Below are 23403 nucleotides of genomic sequence, written 5' to 3'. Positions count from 1 at the left end.
TTCAGCCTTTTTATCGATAACATAAAAGCACCCAGCTCCGGGATCAAACACAAAGTAGGGGCACCCAGATCCGGGATCAACTATCCAATCGGATCCCATCTCTGCTCAACATTTCACTGTAGCTCTGATACCAATTGTTAGTTATAAATGAGCAAAGAAATTAATACAAAACAGCAGAAAGCTAATAACATAAACACAAAACACAAGTTTAATGTGGTTCACCACTAAGTGGCTACGTCCACCAGAAACGCAGGGAGTTCTTCTATTAATGAATAATACAAATACAACACAGTACAATACATGACTGTACATGTCTATATACACATTCACATTAAGGTTTGAAATGAAGAGTCTGGAGAAGACGAAAGGTCGTGACCATTGGGCTTCGCATCCCAACACCAAGGAGGTCTTTCAAACGCACGACAACATCTTGCGGGGCGGATGGTGACAGAGGCACACAAATCTCCTTCACATAACAAGTCCTCGCTAATTTGGGCTGATTATGGTCCTTACTGGTGCAATCTCCGTCGCATTTCAACTGTTCAACTCTTCAGCCCAAAAAAGAGTGGAAGCTCTGCAACATCTCAGAAGGGATCAAGTATTTAGCACGATTTGGCTCATATTCGAGGACAAGGGAAAGGTTGTGAACATTGCGCATACGGTGTTCTGCACGTCTCTGATTTTGTTAGGCAGCATTATTTTCAGCACAAGTGTCTGTGACCCGCACAATCCAGCTTCTGCGGGGCTCAAAGATACCATCTGTGAATTGATGGTGGTCGCCGGAAAGCCCAATTTGGTGGAATTTTTCCCGTTTCTCCGGTTCCTCGACCCCCAGCGAGTGTCTCGTGAGATGGACAGGCTTTTCAAGGAATTGTATGGCTTTTCTGATACATTCATACAGAAAAGGCTCAGCCAAAGCGTTCAGCGTAAGGACTCGGACAAGGATTTTCTCGATGTTCTGCTGGATTCCAGAACTGAAGATTTCACTCTTGTTGCTGTTCGAGCATTAATAGCTGTTAGTACTGAAAAGATTAAAAGCAAATTAATTAGGGTATATAAATATATCTCTGCTATTTTCCAGACCTCTTATTGTGCTCTCTGGTTTCAGGAATTGTTCATTGCAGGTACTGAGACGACCACTACAACAATAGAATGGGCCATGGCAGAATTGATTCGCAATCCACAGAAATTAAACCGAGCCCGTCAAGAACTGGATGAAGTAGTTGGTTGCAACCGGAAAGTGGAAGAATCTGACTTGGATTGTCTGCCGTCTCTGCATGCAGCCGTGAAAGAAGTATACCGATTGCGCACGACGGGTCCTCTGCTTCTCCCCCACAAAGCCACAAGCAGCTGCGAGATTGGAGGATTTGTTATACCCAAGGACACCCAGGTGATGGTGAACGTGTGGGCTATGGGAAGGGACCCTGCAATTTGGAAGAATCCTTTGAAATTTACGCCCGAAAGGGTTTTAGAGGGTGAGTCGAATAGCAAGATAGATTACAGGGGACAAGACTTCGAGCTGATTCCATTCGGAGTGGGAAGAAAGATTTGTCCGGGGCTTCCATTGGCAAGTCGTATGGTTCATTTGGTTTTGGCTTCTTTAATTCACTCATTTGAGTGGAAACTTCCGGATTGGATGAGCTGTGAGACGATGGACATGAGCGATGTTTTTGTAATTACATTAAGGAAGGCTGCAGACTTGAGAGCAATCCCGACGCCACGTCTCCCACATCCCATATACTAGGGGCGCTCCCCACATATATTGCATATGTTTTTAGAGTTAAGTCCAAGGTGGTAGTATATAATAATAAGTGTGAAATATTGACCGAGTGTTTGTTTGAAGGTTGGTGAATAAGTATTTATAAAATAAAGATATACCTTGAGAATACAAGGTATGTGTAATAAATGAAAGGATCATAGAATAAAGTTCAATATTAGAACAGATTGTATCATATTATTAAAATGAGCTTAAAATTAGATGGAAATTTGTATGAATATTATGTAATAATTTCAAATTATTATTAGTTCTTGATGGTATAGAAGATTTATACTCTAATTTTAATATTTTGTATCATTTTATTAAAATGTGCTTAAAATTAGATGGAAACTTGCATGAGCATGTAATTTTGAGCATGTACTAAAGAATATCATGTGCATAGATAACATAAATTTAATATGTATTCATTGCAAATCAATAATCATTCTCCCATTAATTACTCTTAGTTTGTGAAACATTTTGTATTAGTATGATTCTTGTTATATCTTCAACTCTAAAATATGGTTATTTTCAATTTCTCATCTAAAATAATTATACAAATTTAAAAAATGTGGTCACTTTTGACTCCTTTTGTTCATCCATTTCCATGCATATATCTAAGAAGTACCCTCCTAACTTGAGTAGAGGCTAAATAAGAAGATGATGTTTCATCTCAATCTATTGAAATATAGGTATGCTATATTTGTTAATGAGTCTCACCTTTTTATCTTAGTTACCTATTTTCCTACCTTGATATTGATAGTCAAATCAAGAAGAACGAAAAAATAGTTCTAAGAGATAACAAAAAACCCTGTAATACTTTTGAGTATCTAGTGATTAAATTGAAATACCCTAGAATTGGGCATCTAGATTATCTTTTTTAATAATTGAATGCTAACTAATTGGCTTTTAATTATAATTTCTATTTGAGTCATTAAAAAGAGTTCTAAATCATTATATTTTATTCTAGTTCTTAATCCTATAAACATTTAGTCTAATAGTTACAAACTATTACTATTCAACTAACCATGGAAGCTAAAAGGATTAAATAGGGGTTTTACCATCTTATCAAGATCATATGTAGTTGTATAAACCTTTTCCATTCTAGATCAAGGGTTCTAGGCCTCTTTTGAACATGGTGTCTCATCATCAAATTTATATTCTAAAACCTTTTAATGATATCAAGTTTCCACAATCCATTAAGGCTATTTTATTTAGTTTCTAGGTTTGATTTTGTATTTTTGCTTCATCAATGTTCTAGATCATAGTCTATGATCCATAATAAAGATGAAGAGTGATAGAAGCGAAGAAATGAATTTATTGTGGACCAAGATACTAAAAAGGAGAGAGTAGGATTGATGCAATCAAGGATGGAGGGTCTAGAATAGACTATCCAACCTTGCAACTAAATCAAATACAATAGAGGAGATGAAAGAAAATGTAACTTTATTATTTCAAATAGGAATTTGACATGCCCATAGGAACTCTTACATGTAGATTACAAATTGTTTCACCAACCACATTCATAGGCTCATTGGCCACCATAGGTTTATTATCCATTGAATGAAAAAATTGTTTTGGATCCTAATTCTCTATCTCCTAACTTCTTTACTAAATTATACATAATCTAGAAGAATTTAAATAATAGATCCAATCTTCTAATTGATCTACATTGGCCATAGTTAAGCTCCAAGCCCAATGTGGATGTCAAAGCTTCAGGGACTGGTGTGGATGGGTGTGGCTCTATCTGGTGGAAGTCCTAACCTAGAGATTTTGTGTTTTATTTTGTGATTATTTTGTAATTTACAAGTGAGTTACACATGCTACCTCACATATGATGATGTAATATCCCCAAATATGGGTGCCAAGAACAAAGACAAAAAAATCTACAAACTAGGGCACAAAATTTGGAAATTTATTTGCATCTAAATATTTTCATTTCAAACCCAAAATTCTAATAAGATTTTAGATCTGATTTGTGGGGATCCTAAAGACATCTACAATTGGCATCCCATCACGCTCCTCAATGTTTCTTGTAAGATCATTGCTGAGGATTTGGCTTTAAAGATTAGGCATCTCCTTCCTTTGATTGTGTGACCTGAGCAAATGTGGTTTATCAAATGTAGATTCATTCTAGATAATATTATTGTTCTGTTGGATGGAATGGAGTGGGCTCGCCTCTCCAAACAAAATACAATATTTCTTAAGATTGATTTTGCAAAGGCCTATGATAGAATTTAGTGGTTGTTCATTCTTGCCATGCTTCAAGATCTTGGCTTTGGTCCTCGTTTCATCTAGTCTATGCAGATGTTATTTGGGGATGCCTCTGTGTGCATCACCATCAATGGTTCTCAATCTCCTACCTTTGGGTTGTTCAGATCTATCTGGCAAGGTTTCCCTCTTGTGCCTTCCTTGTATGTGCTCCCAGTTGATGGCTTTGGGTATCTTCTTGTCAATCCCATTGCGACTGGTAGAGTTAGGGGTATTTCCTTATCTAAGAAACCTTATTTAGGGACTCCTTTTGGCCCTCCTGCTCAATTAACCAATGGTCACTTTGTAGATGATTCCTTCCTCACCCTCATTGAGGATGGCTAGTATATTCAAGAGGCCCTTTATTGCCTTGATATTTTTTGTCAGGCTTCTAGGTTTGCTATTTAATGGCACAAAATGCAATCTTACCGACAATACTTCTTACCTATGGCTTCATGGATGCTTCAATTTGGTTATAAATGGCTTAATCATGGCAAAGTTTTTAGATTTCTAGGTATCCCTTTTTCCTTTCAAGTGTCCCCAATTGATCTATGGAATATGGTCCTTGCCAAAATAAAAATAAAAAATTTCTTACTCAATTACTAAGCCTCTCTCTCTTGTGGGGAAATTTAATATTTGTTCCAAGGTTCTGGCTGCTATCCATGTTTATTATTCCTCTTGTTGGGCTCCTTTGAAAGCTTCATACCTAAAGCTTGAGAAGCTCTTATGGGATTTTTTGTGGGCCTCCTCCCCTGCACATTTTGGCTTCCATAGAGTTGCATGGGATTTTTGTTGTCTCCCTCATGATTTTGGTAGTCTTGGTTTTTTTTGCATAGAAATAGGGGATCGCTCTATGTGCTAAGTGGGTCATATGAGCCATTTTTGGCTTGGAGGTCTAGAAGATGTTTCTCAGGCATTATATTCTTTAGGTTATATGGTCCACATACCAGCTTGAAAGGGGATTGGTTTTGAAACCCTCCTTACCATGAAGGATGTTAAAATTATCAGATTTCCACAATCCATAATGATAATCTATTTTTGCTTCTGGATTTGATTGTGTGACTTTTTTTTGCATCAACATTTCGGATCACACTCTGCGATCCATCATCAGGATGTTTAGTGAATGTCAGGATAATAAAGAAGGTGAATTGCAATAGATTATCATTATTCACCTTCTTTATTATCCTGGCATTCTCTGAACATCCCGATGATGGATCACAAAGTGTGATCTAAAACATTGATGCAAAAAGAGGTCACACAATGAAATCCAAAAGAAGCAATAGATTATGAAGGATGTTGTTCACATAGAGGAAACTTTTGTTGCCAAGAGAATATGACGTACTTGGGAAGCCATTAAACTATGGCTCAGATGGAATGGTTCTGGTTTTCAAGATGGTCTTTCTTTTAACAACCATAATCGTTAGTGGTCACCTCTTATTATTTTATTATTAATTTTTTATATTATTAAATTGCATGAGGATATTGCTAAGCTAACTAAATTCATATATATATAAATTTTTAAAAGGTTAGATTCAATATATTTAATATATTATTATAACTAAGTCTACAGTTCAATTAGAGATAATATTATGGTTAATTTAGGGTTATGTTTAAAGATGGTGTTAGGTTAGACATAGGTTAAATATTTAGTTTATAGTTATGTTAAGGTCCCATTAGAGATATGGTTAGATTAGAGGTTAGGTTAGGGTTAGTCTCATAGAGATAAATATTAAGATTCTTATATTACAATTTAATTAGAATAAGTATTAAATTTTTATTACTAGATTATTAATATGTTATAATATTGTAGTGTAAATCTGTGTATTCATTATTATGTTCTTGTAAATAATATCTATTATAAACATAAAATTCATGCATCTCAGTTTTTTTGTTTTTTTAAAATACAAAAACAAAAAAAATTAACAATTCTAATAACAAAAAAAAATTGTAATAGAATTAGCCTAACCACAAGTACTAAAAAAAGAAAAACATATGTGTGTCCATATGTTTGAAGGAGACAAAGACGAGCTCGAAATAACTAAAATAATATTTAAAAATTCTAAATTTATATAAGAAATAAAAATGATGAAGTAGTTTCTAAGCATTTGAGAGTAATCTATAGTTTGATTCTCTAATAGTTTGAAAACTCTAAAAGATCAAACATAAACTTTCTTTTGTCATCTTTTTAAAAAATAATAGAAATTCCATGATTTGATTAATCTTACTTTGTAAATATATATGTATATGTATATATGTATATATGTACAAGTACATACATGTTATTAACATATATATATATATATATATATATATATATATATATATATGTATGTATGTATGTATGTATATGTATATATGTATATGTATATGTATATATGTATATGTATATGTAGATATATGTATATGTATATGTATATACTGTATGTATATGTATATGTATATATATGTATGTATATATGTATATGTATATATACATACATATATATGCATATACATATACATATACATATACATATATATGTATGTATATGTATATATACATATACATATACATGTATATATATATACATACATATACACACACATATATATATATATGTATATGTATGTATATGTATATATATATACATATATATACATATATACATATATATACATATATATATATATGTATATGTATGTATATGTATATATATATACATATATATGTATATATATACATATATATGTATATATATACATATATATGTATATATATACATATATATATATATATATATATATATATATATATATATATATATATATGAAAACACACACATATATGAGAGATGTTATTATTGAGATCATTATTTAATTCTTTTACATATAATTTGAAAGATAGATATAACAATTCAAAATATACATTCCAAAAACTTTTTCAACATAAATCACTGTTTTATAATATATAAAAATCAAACAAAGAAAATTAACATACTTATATTTAAAAATATAGAAAGCTTTCCTTGAATATATTTAATACATAATTGCAAGTTTGAAAAAAATGCAGAAGCTTCTAAATATGTTTTCCTAGTTTTCTTGTCTTAAGATAGAGTGTTATAATAGAAAATTAATAGACATATATTTAAAAATATAGATATCAAGTCCTATCGTCAATTAGAGAGCTATTTCCAATTTGAGTTATTTACTATTTAAGGAAAGTAGACGTTCAACTCAACAAAGGCGGACCTGCCCTAATTAAGGCAATGAAAGTGATATATCTTATGTCTTTCTATACAGAGACAGAGAGCAATTCAAACTAGTGCACTCAAAAAGCTGGTTGAACATAAATCACTGGTATAAACGTCTAGAAAAACAAAAACGTGCTGCGACCTGATCCAGGAAAGAATCACGTATTCTGCCTATAAAATAGATAGTGTATGCCTCAAACACAAAGAAAATAAGGATCTCCAAATTAATATGGATACTCCACTGTTTCCTTGGTATACTGTGCTTCTTCCTGCTGCTTCACATTTATTCTTCTTCTTTCTATGGAGAAGAGAGCTGAGGATGAGGATGAGGACGAGGAGCAGGAGGAGCTATGAGCAGATAGACATGAGCTATAATTTTGGAATCTAGACGCCACGTCTCCCACATCCCATTTACTAGGGCTACCCACATATATTGCATATGGTTTAGGGTTAAAGCTGAGGTGGTACAAATATATATTATATTTATAAAATAAAAATATATTTTTAGAATGCAAGGTATGGGTAATAAAGGAAAGGATCATAGAATAAATTTCAATTTTAGAACAAATTGTATCATTTTATTGAAATGAGCTTAAAATTAGATGGAAACTTGTACAAGCATGCAATTTTCATTATTATATAAATATAATAATTTTCAATTATTATTAATGGATTATTGTATAAAAGCTTTATAGTCTAATTTTAATATTTTGTATCATTTTATAAAACTAGCTTAAAATTAGATGGAAACTTGCATAAGCATGTAATTTTGATCATTACATAAATTGGATAGTTGATATTAAAGAATATCAGGTACATAAATAAACTTAAATTTAATATGTATTCATTGCCAATCATTAATCATAAATTTAATATGTATTCATTGAAAATCAAAAATCATTTTCCCATTAATTACTCTTAGCTCATGACAAACATTCTATATTTATATGATTCACATGTGCCAACACTATTCAACTATCTTATGAACTCCCCACCTCTTAATGTTTATTGTATTTATTAACCATTTGTTCAAGATGGAACAACACTTGCACACCAAAATTATTAACAAAATTGTAAAAAAGAATCAAGAAACCACACAAGTTTAATCCAACCCCTTTTCTCCATTAAATATCTAATATATGAAGGTGGTATAAGTTTCCTAGAAATTATTTAATGTGCTCCTAAAATCTATCTATCTTAAAAATTATTTCATCTTGAAAGCTTTTATTCATATCTCTAATCTTCATATTTACCTAGATTACTTTTGCATGCCCCATTCATATTAACATCAGCTAAACAAGATAAAGGAGGAATTTATGTCATAGCAAGGAGCTTTTTGTTTTAACATTATGATAATATTTTTTACAATAATTCATTTATAGAAAAAGATTATATGTAATTCCATTTGGTTACATTTATGTTTATTATGATTTAGGATGTGTATGTTGATTCAAAGGTACAAGTAAAGCTTTCTACAATAAATGCTAATTGAATCCTAGTTGAAGTGATTAGATTTGACTTATCTATTTTCCTACTAAATATCTATGGACCAACATTTATGATTAGCAAGAAGAGACTTTGGATGTCTTTAACTCCAGTTGTTCAGAATAATTGATGAGCTAAGGTAATAGTAGGAGGTGACTTCAATGCAATTTTGGCTCCTGAAAATAAAGTTGGTGGCATATCTCCCTCGTCAAAAGTTATTCAATATTTAAATGCTTTTGTATCAAAGGATGGATTATTTGATTGCATTCCCTCAAATGGATTATTGGACCAGTTCTTTGTCAATCCGTGATGGATCTTAGAAAAGGGATATTGTGCATCATTAATACTAGGATTTTTAAGATCAGACCATTTTTCCCTGGAGCTATCAATCCCCCTCAATCCCCCTACAAAATAATTCATCTAAGACAAAATTTTATTCTAAATTTGAGTGCATGTAGTTCAAGGACCCAACTTTTTTACTTCTTCTAAGGAAATGATGGTCTCAAGCCCCATATACTCCAGGATCAAGAATGTTTCAACTTCCTAAAAGGTTGACTTTCATCAAAGGCAAAATTTAAATATAGAATGCTACACATTTTAAGAATATTTTAAAAAAAAATAAGATCCTTCAACAACAGCTAGATGATATTAATGAGTTCATTATCCATAACGGATTATCTTCTTGGAATTATGACCTCCAAAGTAAGATCAAATTAGAATTGGATGAGGTATTAATTAGAGAGGAGATATATTAGAGATAGAGATCAAGGGAATTGTGGCTAAGAAAAGGTGATATAGATACCAAGTTATTTCATGCTTTAGTGAAGACTAAAATACATCAAAATTCATTTTTTTAGATTCATAACTCTCAAGGTCATATTATTAAAGAAGAAAGTGTTATTCAACAAGAAGTGGTTTTCTTCTTTTCGAAGCTACTTTTTTTCGATAATCAACCACTGGATACAAATTAGTCAGAGGTTTTAGATACAATATTGCGGTTACTCTCTCAATAGGACAATGATTATCTTTCTAATCCATTCACACTATAGGAAGTGAGAAAGGCAGTATTTTCTATGGCTCCAAATAAGGCACCGGGTTTGGATGGTCTCATCTCTATTTTTTTTCAGAAATGTTGGGAGTTCATTAGTCAAGATATCTTAAATGCTTTAGAACAATCTAGGAGAAATATTTCAATGTTGAAATAGTTTAACACTACAATCATTTTCCTAATTCTAAATTCCTCTCAACCTTCATCCTTTTATGAATTTAGAGCTATATCATTGTGTAATACAATATACAAAATGTTGAGTAAAACAATAGCTATCAGACTGGCATCTATAATTCTATCTATTATTTACATTCAGGAGGGAGGTTTTGTTTTAGGGAGAGATATTGTACAAGGGGTATTGGTAGCTCATTAGGTCTTCCATTCTATCAATTCTAATTGGTTATCTTCTATGATTCTAAAAATCGGCATTATGAAGGCTTATGCAGGGTCTGTTGAAATTTTCTCATGCAAATATTACAAAAAATAGGATTGAAGAATAAATGGTGCAAATGGGTCCTCTCTTGCATTTCGGGAGCTAAGTTCTTTGGTTTAGTCAACATTATTCCATGTGTCTTTTTCTCATCCTCTCAGGGAGTTAGACAAGGAGATCCATTATCTCCTTTCTAGTTTATAATTTTAGTTAGAAGGCCTTAGCGGACTTATTTCATATAAAAATTCATTGTCATTATGGAAGGGGGTGTCAATTCCAAATTCTACTCTAAAACTTATTCACATTTTGTTTGTTGATGACACTCTTTTGTTTAGTCAAGCAATAATGCCGAAAGTTAAGGCTATAAAATCCTCACTTGATGAGTATTGTAGAGTTTTAGGTCAGAAAGTGAATCCTACAAAATAAAAGGTATTTTCCTTAAATATTAATCACATAGTAAAAACCTCTTTGCAAAAGTTCTTATGCTTCAATGAGGTAAGATTACCTTGCAGATATCTAGGTGTCCCTTTCTTTTAGGGTGCAAGTAAGCCATCCCATTAGACAAATATCATATCTTCAATCAAAGATGGGATATCTTCATGGAAATCTAGATGGTTGTCATTGGTAGGAAGAATCTTGTTGATCAAATCAGTCCTCAACACAATTCCTAATTATATAATGTCTTTCTGCTGGCATGATGCTATTTTACCCAAGGCCGGTATACTTTCTTTGTCTTGAATAATAAAATCCTTACTAGTACTAGAATGTCAAAATTTGGTATCTCTTAAGAGTTTAAGTGTGTTCTATGTAATCAACAGGTTGAAATCATAGATTATCTATTGATCCAACATCCTTTCTCCTAGGCTTGTTGGGAATGGTTTCAAAGTAAATTCAAATGAATTGATCCATTACCAAACTCTTTTGGAGCATTATTTGTAGAATGGCCACTCCTTCATAAGAATTCATTCTATGTAGTTCTCTGGGGAGTCTCCCCTTCTATTGTAGCATGGACATTATGGTGGGAAACAAATAAAAGAATTTTAAGAAATCAAGCCCTTCCACTTCATAAGGTTCTTGATCAAATTTAAACCTCTATTTCAGAGAATGTGAATTTATACACTTCAAGAGTCAAATCTCTTTCTTCAATTTTTTCTTCTTTAGATTCACAAATCTTATCTTCATGGCCTCAAATCTTATTGCCATTTAAATGAAGTCTTCTTAAAAACGTTCCTAAAATCTTTGTATGTGGTAATGTCAAATGAGAGCCTCCAGTTCAATATTTTGTCAAATTGAATTTCGATGGTTCATCAAGGGGTAACCTGGGTAAATCTGACAATGTTTTGAGAGACTACAATAGAAATATAATTGTTGCTTTGGCTAATAAACTCCCAAATGACACAAACAATAATAGAAGAAAATTCTCTTCTTCTTGGTATCAGATTAGCCTTACAGAATGAGTTTAGAAACATTCACATTGAAGGAGATTCTCAAATCATAACATTTGCTTTCATTTCCAAGAAATTAGATAACTGGTGGCATCAATATGTTCTATCAAAAGTTTGGAAATTGCTTCCGTGATTTTCAAATTTCAAGGTGGGACACTATTTCAAGGAGGATGACCACTTGGCAGATTGGCTAGCAAATATTGCAACTGAGTTCACAGAGAGGAAACACATTTTTAATTTAGAACAATCGATTAACCATTTGTAGGCTGCTATGGAAATATCAAATCAAGTACATTTGGCAAGAGAATTAGAGATGGCAAATTGTTCTAACCATTTTGGCATAAGTTGAGTTATTGTTTTAGCAATAATCTTTGTGTTATTTCTCAGGCGGATTCCATACACATCAAACTTCATCCTCTTTGTTTAGTGGATTGTCAAAACATGGCTTCTCATATGTTTTTGAGCTGGGCGTACAATATTCAATTTGTTTATGCAAACATGGTGGCATCGACATTCAAGCAGTTATATTGATAGATCATTAATGGGATGGGACTGTACCTCGCATAATTTCCTTGTAATAATTCCTAATTGTGGTGGCAGATAATCAAATGTATGAGATCTGAAGGATGCTCCTTGCATTCATTTCCTCTTGTCCCAATGAGTGTGCCCTACCACCGAACATCATGGAAAGGAATCGTGGCATTTGTGAGGAAGCAAAGGTGTGCAGAAACGCTTCCTACGCTAATCTTGAGAGGACGGTTATGCAACTTTCAACTTAAATATTACTAAGATATCAAGAAATGCACAATAAAGCATAAACAAAATAGCAATGAACACATAACACAGTGATTACTGTGGGGAAACCCTTCTAGGAGAAAAACCCCACCCTCCAAAACTCTCACAATGTATTATCAAATCAAGCTGATTACAATACACTTGCAATGCAAGTTCTTATAGGAGTGCATCACCACAACTCGAACTCAGAGAGACTCCTTCTAGCATCCAGTCTTGCAAAAAACTCAATTATCAAACTCCTCCCCAAGCCCTCCTTTTATAGTGATTTTACAACCTGGAAACCACTTGTGGTTTTACAAAACCATGGGCTTAACCACCATGCCACATGGTGCCCATTTTTGACATTTACATTTCCAAAATGGAAAAACAACAAGGTTAAAATAGTAATCCCGTCCATAATTTTGTCCCCTAGCTTAGACCCTCTTAAAAGTCACAAAATGAGTCATTAAGGCTCTAAAAATGGCCCACCTATATTCTACTATGGACAAGACTCATTTTTAACAACTCACTAACCATTTTCCAATGCATAAACATGTGGAAAACTACCTCAAACAAATTTTGGAATTTTCCAGAAAAAGACTACAAGGTTGAGACACATGTTTCTCAACATTCTCCCACTTGTCAAACACCTTGCAAGAGTCAGGGGATCCAAAATATCATGGACTTAATTGCTAGGGGCCGAGAGGCCCATAGACTCTGAACACCATCTGAATTTCTCTGTGCTCATGGGCTTAGTTAATGCATCAGCAACATTCACCAAAGTTTCTACCTTTTCCAGCTTCACCTTGCCATCCTCAATCATATTTCTCACAAAATGATATTGTACATCAATGTGCTTGGTCCTGGCATGAAAAGTAGGGTTCTTCGCTAGGCAGATTGCACTCTGACTGTCACTGCACCCTGTTTGAACTCTATATCTGAACACAATCTCTTTAGCCAGATGGCTTCCTTACAGGCATGAGTAGCTGCCATATATTCTGCCTCAGTAGTGGACAAAGCGACCACATCCTGTCGCTTGCTCATCCAACTGATTACACCACCGAATAATGTAAATACATATGCACTGGTGGATCTTCTTCTATCAACATCCCCGACCCAGTCTGAATCCACATAGCCTCGAATATCTAAGGAATGCTCATTTCCTATTCCATGAAAACATATCGAGTACTCTGAAGTACCCCTCAAGTATCTAAAAACTCTTTTTACTGCATCCCAGTGTGCTCTTCCTGGATTAGACATATAACGAGAAAGAACTCCCACTGCTTGGGCAATGTCTGGTCTTGTATAGAACATAGCATACATCAAACTTCCAACAGCACTCTGATATGGTACTCGACTCATCTCTTCCATCTCCAATGGGGATGTAGGACACTGTGAACTAGAAAGCTTTGTTCCCATTGTAATAGGAACACTCAATGGTCTTGAATCCTCCATATTGAATCTTTTCAAAATAGTACCAACATAATTACTCTGGCCTAGCCAAAGCTTTCTGTTTTGTCTATCTCTTACAATCTCCATTCCCAGAATGTGCCTAGCTGCACCAAGATCTTTCATTTCAAACTTTATCAAGAGCTGAGATTTTAACTCTGCAATCAAACCTTTTCCTTTGCCAATAAACAACATGTCATCGACATATAGGGCAATGACCAAGAAACGATCACCATCAGATTTAAAATATATACAGTGATTAGATTTAGATCGCACAAATCCCAAACTCAACACATATGTATCAAACTTCTGGTACCACATCCTAGGACTCTATTTTAAACCATACAAGGATTTCTTCAACTTACAAACCAAATGACTTTTACCTTTCATCACATAGTGCTCTGGCTATGTCATATAAATTTCATCCTCCAAATCTCCATGAAGGAAAGTTGTTTTCACATCCATTTGCTCGATCTCTAGATCATAGGCTGCTGCAATAGAAAGTAAAAATCTAATGGATGTCATTTTGGCTACTAGAGAAAAAATCTCACCATAATCTACTCCCTCAACCTGAGAGTAACCGTTTGCAACCAAATGTGCTTTATACTTCTCAATGCTTCCATCTAAACCCATCTTCTTCTTGAACACCCATTTACAACGAATAGGCTTTCATCCTTCAGGCAATGGTACAAGGTCCCATGTTTCATTCCTCTTAAGAGCTGCCATTTCTTCATCCATGGCTATTTTCCAGGACTCTGAATCATTCATACCAAGAGCCTCTTCTACAGATCTTGGTTCATCAATGTTAGCATTCAATGCAAATATGCATCTCCAATCATCAGGAGAATACCCATACCTTTCAGGTGGTTTCCTTTGTCTAGTAGACCTTCGAGCAAGATCTGGTTTAGGTTCAGCTTCAAGTACCTCTTCTTCCTCTGATGATTCAAAACTCATAGAGCTCTCCTCGACTTCTTGTCTTTCTAAGGGCCTCGAGTCAACTTTCTCTGGTGTAGCAGGTAGTCGAATCACATCTTTCTTTTGTTCTGTTTGTTCTGGTTGCACTGTAATAGAAGAAGGCTTAGTTTCTCTAAAAATAACACTTCTTGAATAAAATACCTTTTGTTCAACAGGATTCCAAAGCTTGTATCCTTTTACACCATAACTGTATCCGATGAAAATACATTTAACAACTTTGTTGTCCAATTTTGTCCGCTTCTCCTTTGGCACATGAGCATATGCATCGCAACCAAACACTCTCAGATGTCTAAGTGAATGCTTGTGGCCTGACCATGCTTCCATTGGCATCTTATCAACAAGAGATGATGTAGGAGACCTGTTTATCAAGTAGCAGGTAGTGGCTACAGCTTCAGCCCAGAACTTTTGTTCTAGTCCAGCTCCACTCAGTATACTCCTAGCCTTCTCCATCAATGTCCTATTCATTCTTTCTGCAACTCCATTCTATTGTGGAGAATATGGAGTTGTCTTCTCTCTTTTAATACCACAATCTTTACAAAATGTGTCAAAATCATTGGAGCAAAATTCACCACCATTATCAGTTCTCAAACATTTTATTTTCTTTCTAGTCTACAACTCAACCATTGCTTTAAATTCTTTGAAACGACTGAAAACTTCAATTTTACTCCTAAGAAAATAAACCCATGTTCTTCTACTAAAATCATCCATGAAAGAAACATAATAAACTGATCTACCAATAAAAGGAACATCAACTGGACCAAATACATCCGAATGGATTAGATCCAAAATACATGAAGACTTATGAGAACTCGAGTAAAACTGAATGCGGTTTTGTTTACCATAGATACAATTCTCACAAAAATCAAATTCAAGATTGCAATCATTCAACCCATCAACAAGGTTCTTATTTTTCAAGGTTCGTAGACCCTTCTCACCTATGTGGCCAAGTCTCTGGTGCCATAACATGGTCTTCTCTGCAGGCAACTTTGATTCGGTAGACAGAGCACCCTTGGGTACCCAAAAACCATGACCATCTGTTGAAAGAGAAACCCTCTCCTTTTCCAACTGAGTAGTCTTTTTCACAATCTTATCAGAAGTACTATTGCACTCAACTGTGCATGCATCAAGATGGTACAGTGTACCCAATCTGCTTCCTCTTCCTATCACCATAGCACCTCTTACCATTTTCACACCTGCTTCAGAAAACTGTACATGCACACCCACATCTATTAGCTTGCTAACAGATAACAAATTCCTTGCTAGTTCCGAGATATGCAAGACACCATCAAATCTTCTAATTCTACCATCAGAAAATTTCACATGAATACTTCCATGACCAACAATATCAAGTACTGAGTTATCACCCAAATACACCTTACCACCATCAAAATTTTCATACTTACTAAACCAGTTTCTATTAGGAGTCATGTGGAAAGATGCACCTGAGTCTATTAACCATGCATAGTCGCCTGCACAAGTGGCCAAGGCTGCGATGAAAGCATCTCCATCTTCCTTCTCGGACTCAGAATCAGAATCTTGCTTCGTCTTCTTCTTCTTTTTCTTCTCCTCTTTGTAGTCCTTTCGGAAGTGTCCGGGTTTGCCATAGTTCCAGCAAATTACCTTGGACTTACCAGGAGATTTTGATCTCCCCTTATTCTTGGACTTAGAACGGCCATACTGCTTTTCATTCTTGCCTCTTTCTTTTGGTCTTCCTCGAACACTCAGAGCCTCTTTGGCATTCAGAGAAACCTTCCTTCCCATCTCCTCAGAAAGTAGAGAACCAACAACATCCTCCATCTTCAAGACGACTGCAGTGCTCCCTATGGCCATAACAAGGCTGTCCCATGAGTCTGGCAGTGAACATAGCAAGATTTGGCATCTTTCTTCTTCATCCATTGGCACCCCAACAGAGGTCAACTGAGTTACCAACATATTAAAGCTTTCCAGATGCTCAGAAATTTGTCCACCTTCCATTCTCAAAGAATACAATTTCTTCCTTAAGAAGATCTTGTTCACAAGTGATTTCGCTTGGTAGATCTCACTTAGCTTCTTCCAAAGCTTCTTTGTAGTAGATTATTCGTGGACATTAATCAAAATTGAGTCTACAAGGCACAATCTTATGAGACCTTTAGCTTTTCTATCCATTACATCATATTGTGCAGCTAAAGTTGGATCTGTGGGCCTATGCTTATTCTCATCAATCGCATCCCATAGATCTCTATCAATCAACAGATCTTCCATCTTCAACTTCCACATCTCAAAGTTTGTGCCAGAAAACTTCTCTACATCAATCCTCCCTGATATACTTGCCATCTTTACGATCTTGCAATACAGAAATGAAAAACTCTGCACAAGCTCCCACTCAAACCTTGATTAGCTCAAAAAACCCTGTACCCAACAAATAGAACCAAAATTGGCCAGGGTTTGATACCACTTGTGAGCAAGCAAAGGTGTGCGGAAATGCTTCCTACGCTAATCTTGAGAGGACAGTTATGCAACTTTCAACTTAAATATTACTAAGATATCAAGAAATACACAATAAAGCATAAACAAAATAGCAATGAACACATAACACAGTGATTACCGTGGGGAAACCATTCTGGGAGAAAAACCCCACCCTCCAAAAATCGCACAATGTATTATCAAATCAAGCTGATTACAATACACTTGCAATGCAAGTTCTTACAGGAGCGCATCACCACAACTCGAACTCAGAGAGACTCCTTCTAGCATCCAGTCTTGCAAAAAACTCAATTATCAAACTCCTCCCCAAGCCCTCCTTTTATAGTGATTTTACAACCTAGAAACCACTTGTGGTTTTACAAAACCATGGGCTTAACCACCATGCCACATGGTGCCCATTTTTGACATTTACATTTCCAAAATGGAAAAACAACTAGGTTAAAATAGTAATCCCGTCCATAATTTTGTCCCCTAGCTTAGACCTTCTTAAAAGTCACAAAATGAGTCATTAAGGCTCTAAAAATGGCCCACCTATATTCTACTATGGACAAGACTCATTTTTAACAACTCACTAACCATTTTCCAATGCATAAACATGTGGAAAACTACCTCAAACAAATTCTGGAATTTTCCAGAAAAAGACTGCAAGGTTGAGACACATGTTTCTCAACAGCATTTGTGAAATGCAGATTTTCCATTTTCAGCAGATTTGTGGTTCAAAAATGGGAATTGAAGTCTATAAAGTCCAGCATATATGAAACATTTCCCAGGAAAAGAGTAAAGGAAAACTATTTGAGGAAGTAATGGAATCCTCAAATTTCCATGGTTAATTTGGTTTGTCAGCTAGTCTAGTTTGGGATCTTCTTAGTAAGTCGAGTTATAGTCTATCTATTCATATTAGTATATGTATATCTCTCAATATGTTTAGCAGTTTATCAGTGGATATCTTTATAGCACTACAGTAGTATTTTAGTTCTATAGTTTGGGGGGTTGGATTTTGGGCTTTACTTAGCTCAATTTTGAAATCCAAATTTGGATCTTCCGTTAGGTTGGCTTTTAGTCCTTGGTGGTTGTTTTTTTGGCCTTCTTACAACCTCATTTTAGGGATCTTGTTCTTCATACTATTATATTAATATAAAAGTTCACGCTGTAGTCTTTTATAAAAAAAAACAAAAAAAGAACTGTTTACATTTTAATTCAATCTTTTGTAGATGCTTTGTATAGTTGACAAATGACAAAATATAGAGACAATAATATTTTTTTTTTTAGATACTATAGGTTTATTTTATGAGATATGATAGGAGGTTTTCTTTCCAGGGATCTTTCCTTCGGTATGCTCTTTGAATCCTGTGTAAAAAATAAAAAATATTAATAAAAAAGTTTAGTGGAATAATCCACTTTTATTGAAAAAAAATAAAAATTATTTTAATTGCAATCCTCTTTTGTAGCTATTTATTATTCTAATGTGCCTAATATTTTGTTTTGTTTTGCAAAGGCTTTCATGGTGTCCAAAGACAATAATGATATTTATATATGGATTTATTTGATTGATATTTTATGATTAAACGTTGAGGAAAGAAAATAGGGATTCATCTATGAGATGAAATTGCATTATTTTTAATTTATTTGAGAATAAAATCAAGTTTAGTAATGCTTTTAAATTTTAGAGTTAGGACATGCTAGTTTAAAATACATTAAAAATTTAGAGCTATTTTTTTATTATTCAAATGAAAATTATAATTAGTTTAGCCAATATCAAGGTAGGAAAATAGGTAAATAAGATAAAAAGGTTAGACTCATTAACAAATATAGCTTAACTACATTTTAATTGATAGGAGAAGGAACATCATCTTATCATTTAGCCACTAGTAAACTTAGAAGGGTACTACTTAGGCATGTGAATGAAAATGTGTGAACAAAAGAGGGTCAAAAGTGATCACATTTTCTTAAAATTGGTATAAAATAAATATGTATGAGAATTAAAGATAGCCAAATTAAAATTTTGAAGATGTTACAAGAGCAAGATTAACTGTGCTTAGAATCTAGCTTTGAAACATTTTTTTTTAAAGTTAGAGATTAGGACATTTAAATAAGTGGCCACACAAGGTGCTCCTATTTTGTCAAAAGAATATAATGTAGTGTCTGATGTGCTCCTCTTAAAATGTTAACTTTTCAAATATTTCAAAAAACTACTTTAGTGAAAAATTATCTAACATCATATAGTTTATGCTTAGTTCTTTTGCTATTTTTTAAATGAATATATGATTTTTTAACAAATTTTAAAGAAGCACGTTGTAAAAAATGAAAAGCAGAGCATGCTCCAACTATTATTTTTGGAAATTGGTCAAACTTTTATTTTTTAATTTTTTGAATTTGTATAGAATAGAGTGTGTAATATAAAAATATAATTTGTTTCAAATTTGGATGAATGGATAAAATAAACTAAAAATCAAAATCCTAACACATTCAAAATGTAAACAATAATTATATGGTTAGAATGGTATGAGAGAGATTGACATTATTGTGGCACTTTTCACATCAACATAGAGAAATAAGCAGAATTGATAAAATGAACACTTGACATTTAGTTTTTTTTTTTTCTATACTTTTTCGAAACCAATTTTTGTGACATCGACGTGAAAGTCTAACCCTTCGGGTTGGATTCCCAAGGAAAATACAGTCCTAAGGGTTGGTAGTTCCCATATCAGGTTAAAAAATAAATTTATTCTAATCTCCTCACATTTTAAAAACTTTCTTTTATGAAAGAAAAATATATTGCATTATAGGAAATTTTGACCAAAAAGTGGTTTAGGTTGCTTTATGGTACCCCATATTTGTGCACATAGCCTCCTTGAGGCCCTATTAACATAATGAAAGAGAAATATAATATTATAACTTGGGATTTAATTAACCATTTCCTATTGTAATTCTAAATGGAACAATTTCACCTCATGTTTTCATTAGTTAAATTTCAGAAATGACCCTAAACCGTCATAGTAGAAACAACTTTAAACAAAAGCAAAGTGAATCTCACTAGTAGTGACACTAAGAGAGACACACAAAGACACATAATTTTTTTATCAAAGAGGAAAAATGATGAGAAACATGGGTCCTATCCCTAAATTTAAGATGTCTCTTTCTTAATATAAGAAAGAGTATAGGGAGCAGTAAAAGGACCTTTCCTCTTACAAAGAATAGTCCAAGTTGTGATATCAACCATGACCCCACTGCAAGGAGAAACAAGAAGACACCCGTATAGTGGGACCAACAATAAAGAAAGTCACTTAACTATAGGGTGAAAGGTGGGAATTAATTGTGAAAAAATACGGTAAATAGTCAAAATATATTGTAGTCACATAAATCTGTCCACTTAATTAAAATGAATATTTAGTATTTATTTGATTATTTAACCATCAATCAATAATCAATTAAATTAATATATTTAATTAATTCATCTTAACCCTCTTCTCCTATTAATTAAATAAATTATTCAATTTATTTGATTTAATTCACTTAACCAAATTAAGACCATTAATTAAATAAATAAATCATATTTATTTAATTAAATATTCTTTCACATTTAAATAAATTAATATTTATTTAAATCCCCCAAAATCCCACCTCTCACATTTAAATAAATTAACATTTATTTAAATCACCTTTATCCTCTACCCACTTGCATTTTCCTACAAATGCAAGTTGCACAATTATTTTAAATAAATAATTTATTTAAATCACCTTTATCCTCCACCCACTTGTATTTTCCTACAAAAGCAAGTTGCACAACTATTTTAAATAAATTATTTATTTAAAATCCTATTTATCCTCACCCACTTGAAACCTTTAATGGTTTCCATTAAAGTCTTCAAACTTGATGGCTTCCTTCTATAGTCTTCTTAAGCCTTTAATGGTTTTCCTTAAAGTCTTCAAGCTTTTAATGGTTTCCCTTAAAGTCTTCAAACTTGATGGCTTCCTTCTATAGTCTTCTTAAGCCTTTAATGGTTTCCCTTAAAGTCTTCAAACTTGATGGCTTTAAAGTCTTCAAACTTAATGGCTTCCCTTAAAGTCTTCTTAAGACTTTAATGGTTTTCCTTAAAGTCTTCAAGCCTTTAATGGTTTCCCTCAAAGTCTTCAAGTATTTTAATGCTTTATCTTCCTTTTTCTCATTTAAATAAATTAATATTTATTTGAATATTTATCCAAATGCAAATTACACCATTTAATTGAAATAAATAATTTTATTTTAATTGAAAATACCAAAATTCCTCCCACTTGCATTTTCTTACAAAATCCACTTGCATGCCTAAACCCCTTCTAGATTCTTCTAAACCCTTCCTAATTAACCTAATCCATCCCCTAAATATTGTCACATTCCTAAGCAAATTGGAGTCACTTCTCAAAGACTCCAAAGTCTTTGAAAAGCAATTAATGCTTTGTGTGTTCAACAAATTAGCCTCTAAAGTCTTCCAAACCACTTATGGCTCTTACATGACCATTAATGGTTAATTCCACTTGCACCCATGGTTAAGGACTTTGACCTTTAACTTAACCCTCATGTAACCCATGTGTCTCTTGAAAGCATTTATTTCTTTGACTAGGGTAACCATCATGTCCCCTCAAGCATTTAATGCTCCTTATCACTCCTCTCAAGCCTCCTCATGGTGACACTTGTCAACATGGGATTGGGTTGAAAGTCTCACATGGATTGAATATCTTTGAATCCTAACCCTTGTTAAGATTATTCAATCTTAACCCTTCATTTCCCCATTTCTTCTATAAATAGAACCTTTCTCCTCAAGCAAAAAGAAGCATTAGAGTATTGTTGTTATACTAGCATTAGCATAGAGCTTTCTCATAGCATCACTATCTACACTTGCATAGCCTTTGCTTATCATATTCAACTATCTTGAATTTCCATATGGCATCCATGGCTAGTGCTAAAAGCTGAGAGCTACACTCATTTGGGACTTGGAGAGGAGAGGAACAAGGGAGGAGCAACTATGAGCATCTTGATTAGCTATTTTATTCTATGTTTATATGCTTTCTATTTCATGCTTAATATCTCTCTTGATATGCCTGTTTAGGATAATCTTTTGTTGCTAACACTAACATTTGTTTCTTGTGCTCTTGTGTGTGTTGCCATCAAACAGATTTTCTAATCCTTTTTGCAGAGCATCATTTGGTGAACCCGACGTGAATCAAAGAGCAATCATTTTGAAGACTACTAACTTTTGAATGTTTTAATTGACACATAGGTCATTCCCTTGCGTTTTTGTTCTCAATTTAGCACCTTCGCAAATTGATACTTTAGCGCTATTGTCTATATTGTTGCTCTTTCATGTTAAATAGCACTTTTGTTTTCACACAGAGTAGAGCTATTGTAACAAAGAATTGTAAGAAAATTCCTTGTAACCGAAAACCAAAAATTTTAGGCTTGTAGAAGCCCACCAAAACATGCAGATTTTTCTAACTAATTATCTTTTGTGCAGGGTTTAACTAACCCCTACAATAGGATTTTTTAGCAATTTTAGCTTAGGAAATAAATTTGTTCATATTTCTAACTTCGTCTTTCAAGTTAGGATAAAATAAATTCATTTTCCTTTTGGGTTAAAATCAACTACATGTTCATTTGGAGTTTTAAAAAGAACCACATCTTTCATTTAGAGCTCTAAAAAGAATCACATTTGTTCAAAGTTAAAAAGAATCACAAAAACAAACACGCAAATTTATTTTTTTGCAAAGTTAGGAACAAATTCTTTTGGTGCTTAAAATCAACAAGGCAAATTTTATTTCTTGCATCAAGCTAAAACTCACAATCCACACTTCCATTTTTGGTGCAAATAAAATTCACAATCAACTTGTCTCATTTTTACAGCAAATTTACTTCATGCAAACGTGTTTTTCATTAAGTTAACTAGGATTTTCAAATTCTAGTTTACTCAAACAATTGCCTTTGAAAATTAAAAAGAACACCATGAATGTTGGAGCAACATCTCCAAATAGATAGAAAATCATTGCGATGACAAATTAAAAGGAATGAGTGAATTTTGTGTTTGGCACACTTGTGCAAAAGAGTTGGTCGAGTGGTCCTACTTCTA

The 23403-nt window shown here is 33.5% G+C and overlaps 1 protein-coding gene across 1 annotated transcript; it reads left to right on the top strand.

Annotated features, from left to right (window-relative positions):
* Positions 1-502: 502 nt before the first annotated feature.
* Positions 503-1744, top strand: LOC131049336 (geraniol 8-hydroxylase-like). Its single transcript, XM_059222171.1, has one exon. It carries the CDS (start codon positions 503-505, stop codon positions 1742-1744), a length of 1242 nt encoding a protein of 413 aa, XP_059078154.1.
* Positions 1745-23403: the final 21659 nt, after the last annotated feature.

Source organism: Cryptomeria japonica, chromosome 6, assembly GCF_030272615.1.
Source record: "Cryptomeria japonica chromosome 6, Sugi_1.0, whole genome shotgun sequence".
Classification (NCBI taxonomy): Eukaryota; Viridiplantae; Streptophyta; class Pinopsida; order Cupressales; family Cupressaceae; genus Cryptomeria; species Cryptomeria japonica.
This window is presented reverse-complemented; position numbering and strand designations above follow the sequence as displayed.

What these genes read in the sequence shown, in the direction of transcription:
- LOC131049336 (XM_059222171.1), top strand. Translation starts at nt 503, where the DNA reads ATGGTCCTTACTGGTGCAATCTCCGTCGCATTTCAACTGTTCAACTCT.